This window comes from Staurois parvus, unplaced genomic scaffold (assembly GCF_062004578.1).
Source record: "Staurois parvus isolate SC_StPar_1 unplaced genomic scaffold, SC_StPar_1.0 ptg000184l, whole genome shotgun sequence".
Lineage (NCBI taxonomy): Eukaryota > Metazoa > Chordata > Amphibia > Anura > Ranidae > Staurois > Staurois parvus.
Window position 1 is genome coordinate 6,377,061 of NW_028317980.1, and position 10,440 is coordinate 6,387,500.

At 41.6% G+C, this 10,440-nt stretch overlaps 1 protein-coding gene across 1 annotated transcript in view; it reads left to right on the top strand.

Moving 5' to 3' along the window:
- The window catches only part of TRAF6 (TNF receptor associated factor 6), a 66,977-nt gene that overhangs the window by 41,994 nt on the left and 14,543 nt on the right, over window positions 1-10,440 (top strand). Inside the window, exons 3-4 of the mRNA XM_089677340.1 lie at window positions 1,650-1,800; window positions 5,870-6,025. Coding sequence (XP_089533466.1) covers window positions 1,650-1,800; window positions 5,870-6,025 — 307 coding nt within the window. The remainder of the gene's footprint in view (window positions 1-1,649; window positions 1,801-5,869; window positions 6,026-10,440) is intronic.

A 10,440-nucleotide genomic window follows, 5' to 3' on the forward strand; every position in this document is an offset into this window, starting at 1 on the left:
ACAGCAGGTCACATGACAGTTGTATACAAAGGATGGCTTCCTTTCATGCCATCCATTGTTTACAAGTGTGTCTAGCTGTGAATGGTCACAGCGATCACATTCACAAGCTCGGCCAATCACATCCCAGCTGTGTCATGTGATTAGCCATGGCCAAATCACAGCTAATCGCAAAAAAAAAAAAACCCTGAATGAATCAATGTCATTCAGGTAAATGCTTGCTTATAGCAAAGTAATTCTTTGCTATAAGCAAATTGTGTAAAAATAAAAAATAAAAAACTGATCACTTCCCCAAAGTAGTACAATGTTACTATGGTAACATTATACTACTTTGGTCATAGTGAAATATGAAAAATAAATCTTAAAAAAAAAGAGAAACAAATGTAACAAATTAAAAATAAAAAAAATTTACAAAAATTATCAATTTTTTTTTTCATACTGTCACCAGTTAATGTCCCTGATCACCGCCATGCCAGTTATATGATGACGCTGTACTACACTGGTGTATGTAAAAAAAAAAAAAAATAGTGAAAATAATTTTTTTTATTTCTTCATTTTCTGAAAAATTATAACAAAAAAAATACAACTTCAAAAAACTTGCCATGCCTCTTATGAAATACGCCGGACTGTCTACTCTGCAAAAAGGGGTCATTTGGGGGATATATGTCCTGTCCTGACATTTGGGGGATATATGTCCTGTCCTGACATTTGGGGGATATCTGTACTGTCCTGACATTTGGGGGATATCTGTACTGTCCTGACATTTGGGGGATATCTGTACTGTCCTGACATTTGGGGGATATCTGCACTGTCCTGACATTTGGGGGATATCTGTACTGTCCTGACATTTGGGGGATATCTGTACTGTTCTGACTTTCTTGGACCTCAAGAAATTAGATTGGCTGTCAGTACTTCAGGACTGATCAATATTCAGATCTATACCATAGTTTGTGAACTCTATAACTTTCCTACAAACTAAATAATACATCCTAATTTGGGTTATTTTCACCAAAGACATGTAGTAGAATACATCTCGGCCTAAATTTATGAAGAACAATTATTTATTTGCAAACTTTTATAACAGAAACCAAGAAAAACATGTTTTTTTTTCAAAATTTTCAGTCTTTTTTTGTTAATTTAGCAAAAAACTAAAAACCCCAGCAGTGATTAAATACCACCAAAAGAAATCTCTAGTTGTGTGAAGAAAATGATAAAATTTTAGTTTGGGTGCAATGTTGTATGACCGCGCAATTGTCATTCAAAGTGTGAAACCTGAAAATTGGCCTGGGCAGCAAGGGGGTAAAAGTGCCTGGTATGGAAGTGGTTATACTACTACATTGTAAGTGTTTTTTAACCACTTTTATAAAAAGTTGACCTTGGAATACTACACTTAGAAACGCCTTCCTGTTTCTTCTTCAGCTTATCTAATGCATTACTGTTATTATCCATCCATCCATCCATCCATCCAATCAATCATTCCTGCACCTGGACTTGCACATTTCCATAGGGCTCTTCATTTGAATATATGTATCATGAGCTCTATAGGTTTCATTCAGTATTTATAGCTGTTCTGTGGACTTTCAATAATCGCATGTCTATAGGCACTGCCTTCTAATAGTGTGATGGTTCCAATGCCTTGCTGTGTTTTTCAGAGACGCCGGGCCCAAGTGTCCTGTGGATAACGATCTTCTCTTAGAGCACCAGCTATTCCCGGATAACTTTGCCAAGAGAGAAATCCTTTCACTTATGGTGAAATGTCCTAGTCAAGGTTGCTCGGGCAAGATGGAGCTGAGGAACCTGGAGGTGAGCAAAACCAGATTAGAAAAGTTATCAGTTCAATCCTTTCCTACTGTACTGACTTGGGGTTGGTTGTAGAAAATCCTGTTGATTGACTAGTCTGATTGCATATTATAAAACAGTTTGTGTAACATTCATCCCAGGTGAACCAATCACTGCAATTTAAAACACATGGACCTAAAAGATACACCTGTAGTGAATGTTTGGCAACTGTCATTGCTTTATAAATAAGTCTGGGCAATATTTTTTAAAAATACAAATGCATCTCTGCAATATATTCACACACTATATTGCCAAAAGTATTGGTCGGCCGGCCTTTACACGCACATGAACTGTAATGGCCCCCCAGTCTTAGTCCGTAGGGTTCAATATTGAGTTGGCCCCGCCCTTTGCAGATATAACAGCTTCAACTCTTCTGGGAAGGCCGTCCACAAGGTTTAGGAGGGTGTCTATGGGAAGGTTGGACCATTCTTCCAGAAGTACATTTGTGAGGTCAGGCACTGATGTCGGGGGAGGAGGCCTGGCTCACAGTCTCTGCTCTAATTCATCCCAAAGGTGTTCTATGGGGTTGAGGTCAGGACTCTGTGCAGGCCAGTCAAGTTCCTCCACCCCAAACACTCATCCATGTCTTTATGGACCTTGCTTTGTACACTGGTGCGCAGTCATGTTGGAGCAGGAAGGGGCCATCCCCAAACTGTTCCCTCAAAGTTGGGAGCATGAAATTGTCCAAAATGTCTTGGTATGCCAACGCCTTAAGAGTTCCCGTCACAAGAACTAGGGGGCCAAGCCCAGCCCCTGAAAGACAACCACACACCATAATCCCCCCTCCACCAAACTTTACACTTTTCACAATGCAGTCAGGTAAGTACCGTTCTCCTGACAACTGCCAAACCCAGACACATCCATTGGATTGTCAGACAGAGAAGCATGATTGGTCACTCTAGAGAACACATCTCCACTGCTCTAGAGTCCAGTGGTGGCGTGCTTTACACCACGGCATCCGACGCTTTGCATTGCACTTGGTGATGTAAGACTTGGATGCAGCTGCTCGGCCATGGAAACCCATTCCATGAAGCTCTCTACGCACTGTTGTTGTGCTAATCTGAAGGCCACACCAAGTTTGAAGGTCTTTAGCTATTGACTCTGCCGGCAGTTAGCTGGTGACTTCTGTGCGCTTCAGTATGCGCTGACCCTGCTCTGTCATGTGACGTGGCCTACCACTTGGTGGCTGAGTTGCTGTTGTTCCCAGTTGCTTCCACTTTGTTATAATCCCACTAACATTTGACCGTGGAATATTTAGTAGCCAGGAAATGTCACGGATGGACTTATTACACAGGTGGCAACCTATCACGGGACCACGCTTGGAGTCACTGAGCTCCTGAGAGCGACCCATTCTTTCACAAATGTTTGTAGAAGCCGTCTGCATGCCTAGGTGATGATTTTATACATCCGTGGCCATGGAGGGGATTGGAACACCTGAATCACATGATTTGGAGGGCTGGGCCAATACTTTTGGCAATATAGTGTATTTCCTCATGTTATATCCCTTTTAAAATGCTGCAAGTTCAGAAAAATACTTGTTGATCCTTCCAGAAATCCAGTGATCTCCTACCTTCCTATAGTGGGCTGACAACAAACAACATTTATGAAACAAATTGGCAACACTTCTAAGCTGACCATATTCAGAAGGAAATCATTAATTCACCGAAGATCATGCAGTGGGTCGCTATGTCGGCAATATGCTGCCTGACATCCTTCCATCTGAAAATCACAAGCATCAGGCAGAAAACTGTTGGCTGAATGCCGGCTGCATTCAGTTAGATGCAGCCACTGTTTGGGTATTCACATAGCTGTGGTTTCCAGCTGTTATAATTCAGTAGCTGGCAGATTCCTCCATACATGCTGTTTAGAATGGATGAGGATTGATAGTGAATAGTCAGTTTTAGACACATATCAGTGTGTCCCACACCAAAGCCTGTAACCCTGGGGAGCCAAATACAACAGATTTATCATTGGATTTATCATTTTTCAATCTTAAAAAAAAAAAAAAAAAAGCTGCAAAATGAAGTAGTGGCCAGGGTCATGTTTCACGTGACTATTTTAGAGCAGCTGAAGGAGAATTTTATGGCTTAAGCGTTCTGTAGTAAATCTGTCATGCTGTCCCCTGCTGGACTACAGAGCACCTTCCACTCTCCTCATCTCCATGACAGAGGAGAGGACCAGCAAGGTTGACCTCCGGCAGGGATGGCGACAACGCTGCTTTGGATGTATGTGTGTGACCGGCTCTACCATTTCCCAGGATACAAGCTAAACTCTATACTGGTTATATTTACCAATTTCAACAGATCCTTTATTTGTTTGTTTTATATAGAATGGGTTGGGATTCGGACCCCCGTCCAGTGGGGGATGGACAGGGGTCCAAATCCTAACCCATTCTTTATAAAACAAAGGATCTGTTGAAACTGGCAAATACAACCAGTTAACATCCAGTGGGGGATGGACAGGGGTCCGAATCTTAACCCATTCTATATAAAACAAATAAAGGATCTGTTGAAACTGGCAAATACAACCAGTTAACATCCAGTGGGGGATGTTAACTAGACAGGAAGTGAGGGAAAATCTGCAACAGGGAAATGGGCAACAATAAAAGGTAGACTGAGGTTCTAGCATTTCCCTGCATTAAGGTGAAAAGTCTTTTATTAGAAGATTCCCCCCCACCAAACACTTACCTTACACTTACACTTGCCCAATCTCAATCCCTCCCCTCCCCCCCTCCCCCCCTACAGTCGCTGTCAAATTTTAAAATTGCCGCAGCTCTACCCACACAGCCGTGTCGTTCATTCATGGACATCTGTGAACGAATGAAGTTCAAGCCCTTCAAGTGCCACCACAGCAGATGGCATCACTCTAAATGGACTACTTGTGCGGTAATCGGTGCACTCATAGTCAATTGAATCTTCCTCCAGTTCTGCAACTGGCAGCCTATAGCAGTGGTTCTCAACCTGTGGGTCGCGACCCCTTTGGGGGTCAAACAACCCTTTCACAGGGGTCACCTAAGACCATCGGAAAACACATATTTCCAATGTGTAAAGAGCAGCTACTGTGCTGAAAGCAGCTACTGTGCTGAAAGCAGCTACTGTGCTGAAAGCAGCTACTGTGCTGAAAGCAGCTACTCTCTTAAAAGCAACTACTGTGCTGAAAGCAGCAGTATTGGAGGTAAAAGGACACTTCATGAATTATAATTACTGGGTAAATAATTTTATGGTTGGGGGTCACCACAACATGAGGAACTGTATTAAAGGGTCACGGCATTAGGAAGGTTGAGAACCACTGGCCTATAGGGAGGTAGAGAGCTGGAGGGGGAGTTTGCTGGAGCCTGGCATTACACTCACCGATCATGGGTGCAGTGCTTTGCATGCTCCTGTAAAACAAAAAAAAAATCGTAATAAAAAATTATAAACGCACTTTTTTTTTCTTTCAAAATTGAACCTAGCCTTTAAGAAATGTTTAAAGTGGTTGTAAACCCTTACATATACCCAGGGAGGTGACTGGCCACAGGTGATACCCAGAGATGAAACAAATCCTCCTACATAAATTGTACTTGTTTATCTGCAGCCCATTCAAACTGCAGCATTTACACAGGATCTCTCAGCTTTGAAAAGCAGGGGCAGGGAGCTGATGTTGCACTCTACAGAGCTCAGTGAGGACAGCTCTGAGAGCTGATTTGAGGGAAGGGACACACCTCCCTTCCCACAGCACTCAATAAAAGAGCTGAGGATCTCAATCGCAGGGTGTGTTCTGGAGCACTCTCCTGTCACCTTTATTCTCTTGGTGTCAGGAAAACTTGTCAGATGTCACTGATGCTAATAGTAGAAGAAGGAAGCAGCAGACAGAAATGACACTCAATGCTCTGGATTGAGACAAGTGCACACTATAGAGGGATATGCATTGTTCCTTTTTCATGTCTGAGGAATGCATCCACTTTAAATGGCTCATGCCTGTACCATCATCAGAATGCTCTGTGTTTTTTCACCTCCTGGGTCTTTAATTCTTTCATTGTGATCTCTGTGTGCAGAATCACCAAGCACTCTGTGAGTTTGCCAGCGTGGAATGCCGACAGTGCCAACAACTCCTCCAGAGAAGCCAAATGCAGCAACACATGGTGGTGTGTCCGAGGCGAGAAGTGTGCTGTGAAAACTGCCTTGTATCTATGCCCTATGAGGAGAAGATGGTGAGTCGGGGGCTACTAAACAGAGAATTATTATAGGGGGCTGTAACAGGTTTCTGAGCCCCAGTTCTCCGGTATTATAATACAGTATTTATAAAGCGCCAATAGTTCGCTCAGCGCTGTACATTACAAAGGGGGACAGAACATGTGACAGAACAATACCAATACAATGCAAGACATGAGGGGATTGAGGGCCCTGCTCTTTCGAGCTTACAATCTAGGAGGGAGGGGATGGTGGCACAGGAGGAGATAGCTGTGGGGGATGGAGTGGTAGGAAGAGTGGAGGAGGTCGGCAAGTTAGCAGGGGGTGGGGTAGGCTTCCCTGAAGAGATGGGTTTTCAGGGTGCGCCTAAAGGAGAGGAGAGTAGGTGATAATCTGATGGGTTGGGGCAGGGAGTTCCAGAGGATGGGTGACACCCTGGAGAAGTCCTGGAGGCGGGCATGGGAGGAGGAGACCAGGGAACTAGAGAGAAGGAGGTCTTGTGAGGAGCGGAGTGTGCGTGCTGGGCGGTACTTGGATATTAGGTCAGTGATGTAGTTTGGGGCAGTATGGTGGACGGCTTTGTACGTCAGTGTTAGGATTTTGATTACTAAAAGATCCAGATTTTAGCATTTCTCTTGCTGTAAACAACTGGAAATAAATGATCCGCTGATTCTGATTAAAGAGAATATATTGTGGGGGGTTTGTTTATTAGGCGTTATGAATTTCTTTATATGTTTATTATATACAGTTGCAAAAACACACTTGAATAGCCAGAAAGAAAGGTTTACACAGACAGTTCAGCGAGTCACAGAGAGGCACCATCTCCATCTCTACCAGCAAAATGGAACCATCTGGCTTAGTTGGGTGACGACAAGCAGGCCGCGCCATTTACTAGAAGGCTCAGCAAACCGAGTGTCATGGATGTGCCCTGTAGTACAGTGGGTATAGAAAAGAATCGCCTCCCTGTAAAATAATCACATTTTGTTGCTTTGCAACCTGAAATGAAGACAAACACAATTTTTGTTTTATCTAGCTGTATTTCAAAAGCAGTTTATAGCATCCAAGTGAAAAATCTAACATCAACAAAAATTTTAATGTAGAAAATTCAAAAACAGAATCATTGAGTTGGATGAAGGTTCACCCCCTCCATAAAATGACTTTTAAACTCAATCAGGTGTAGCTAATTGCTTTCTCAGCCATTTAACTTTCAACCGTGATCAGCTGTGGTCATTTTGATTAGCTCAGCATGAAAAGAGCTTTCCTGGAGCATTTCAGTCCCCGGCAGTGCAACTGGAGCACTTGCTTGATTGCAGGGTGGATTTGATTTAAATCACGATTTAAATCACTAGTCAGTAAGGCTTGATATAAATCCTAGTTTTCTACATAAAGACTAATTCTTGCTGGTATAACTTTAAGATACAAGTAGATGAAGATTTTTAGAATAACAACTTTTCATATTAGTTTTTTTATCCCCAGTTTAATAGGTTAATCATTCATATTTGGACAACTTTTCTGTTGTACTTAGGAAGGAGAAAAATAATCATTACCTTAATAATAATTTAAATAGATTTATTCATCTGAAACAATAACATTCCAGCATATGTGATTTTCTTAAACATCCATGTTTGTTAACTAATTTGGCTAAACAAAATATATATATTTGAAGAAACTTCGACTGTCAGCCCCTTCCTCCTCACACTTCGTTTCACTTTCTTCTTGTGCAGATCTATTCCACTCCAAAAAATCAGAAAAATATTGTTTCTATTCTATTTACTGAACTTCTTGAAACTTAGCAGTGAAGGGGTTGATTCTGTATTCATAGGTTTGTAGAAGTTAGGATGAAGGTCTTTTTCTTAACTCTGTTCATGTTATAACATTTTTGCTGTGAAGAAGAGGCATGTGATCTCCGCTGAGTCAAATTCAGTTTTGAGAACTGCAAAAGTAAACCAAACATCTGTGATAATATCTTGTAGGCAGAGAAACTGCCCAATAATCTTACAAAAACCTCTGGAAGAGCATGACATTGTGAATGGATTCATGGAATTTATTTACCAAAAAAATTAAACATATACAGCCTTATTCTACATAATTAAAAAACTAATCTTTATTTCATGATGGAATAACCTTTGGATGGTAATATATTTTCCTCAAAAAGCATTTTATTTACAAAAATCCGATTTAAATAAAAAAAAATCCGATTTAAATAAAAAAAATCAGATTTTTTTGATTTTTTTAAAAAAATCATTGATTTTTATCCACCCTGCTTGATTGTATATGATGCATAGGAGACATATCGCATAAGCACATGAGAAGATTTTGGAGTATTAAAGGGACAATTCACCGTATATATGATTCATTTGGTATTTGGATATATTATTATTTACCACTGGTATATGCAATTTATTTACATATATGTGTTGATATTCATGTGATGTAGCACATATTATTATCACATAGCACGATTGTATTCACATATGTATATTGATTTATTTAACACTTTGAGTTTATAGTACTGCGCTGCAATTTGTTGATTTATGGTTTATATGTGGGAACACTTTACATGCTAGCTGCAATATTTGATGTATAGGAGATCCATTGCGCTGTAGGTATTTCATACATATTTTGTCATCTGTGGGTGGTAAGGCATTGTCATTGTCTGGGATAAAGTTGTGGACAGGCACAAGTCAGGAGATGGATACAAAAACATTTCAAAGGCTTTATCAATACCTAGAAGCAGAGTGAAGTCTATTATTAAGAAGTGGAAGGTATTTTGTAGAACACAGACCCTCCCTGGAACAGGATGTCGCTCCAGACTGGAAGAAAGAGCCAGGAGGAAACTGGTCAGAGAGGCTACCAAGAGGCCTCCAGCAACTCTGAAGCAGTTCCAGGAATTTGACAAAGAGTGGTCATTGTGTGCAGGTGACAACAATATCACAAATTCTCCACAAATGTGGCTTGTATGGGAGGTTTGCAAGAACAAAACCGCTCCTCAAGATAGGCCGCATGCAATCACCACTGAACTTTGCCAAAACACACTGTGAAGATTCTGAGGCCACATGAAAAAAGGTGTTCTGGTCAGATGAGACTAAAATTGAACGATTTTGGCCTCAACATCAAGCAATATGTCTGGCGGAAATCCAATCCAGCTCATTATTCAAATACCACCATTCCTTCAGTATGGAGGGGGGATATGCTGTTATGGGGGGTTTCTCTGCAACAGGGACTGGATCACTTGTCAGGGTAGAAGGAAAAATGGATGGGCAAAATACCATCACGTTCTTTAGGAAAATCTACTGCCCTCTGCCAGAAAGTTGTCATTGAGAAGGTTTACCTTCCAACATGGCAATGACCCAAAGCACACAGCAAAAATGAGCCCACGGTGCTTGAAGGAGAAAAGGGTGAATGTCCTTGCATGACCTAGTCAGAGCCCAGACTTAAACTCCATTGGAAATCTGTGGAATGATTTGAAGACTGCAATCCACAAGCAGTCACTATCAAATTTAACCTCTTCACGCCAGCCGCACACAAATGTGCGGCCTCCCGGCATCTGGGCCTAGACGCCAAGCGGCCACACATTTGCGTTCAATTATAAAAAAACATATGTGCCTGCGCGCTCCCAGCACACATGTCCGGTACTCACGGAAAGGTCCCGGTCTTCTCTTTCAATCAGGATCTTTCCCAATCACGTGACCGCCGTGATGGTGTGTCACGGCGGTCACGTGATCCCTAAACCCCGTCCCGGCTTCTGAAACTCTTAAAAGGCCGGGAGGCACCGGCGTGAAGGGGTTGATGGAGCTTGAGCAGTTCTGCAAATAAAGTCTAGATGGGCAAAGTTGGTTTGGACCTATCCCATCAGACTAAAGGCTGGAATTAAAGCAAAAGGTGGATCAACAAAATACTGACACAAGGGGGGGGGGGGAATCTTTTTTCCAACTCAGTGATTCTGTTTTTGATTATTTAATTTTTTTCCGACATGTTGGTGTTCTATCTTTCCATTGGATGGTATAATTTACAATAAGTAAATACAGCTGGATAAAACAAAAACAGTGTCTGTCTTCATTTCAGTTCATATATATTCAAGTAAGTTGGTGCAGCGCTAAATAATAATACACTTTAATATACACAATATCATGCTATTTCAAACATATGTGGATACGTGGTATCACCTTAAGGTGATTATTAGTGATATAATTAGTTCAATATGATTGTGTGGATCACGAAGAGATCACAATTCCAAGTGTGTGGACGTCCTGATCCGGGAGTGACAACAGGTGCAAACCAAACGAATGGATGAAAAACGCACTCACCAGATGTGCGTTTAAAATGCACAATATTTAATCCTGCGTCACCAGGCCATAGATAGGTCATCAGGTCTCGGGTCAGGATACCATACGAATCACCATCCAAGCTCCACAGAAAAGGTCACCAGGACCCG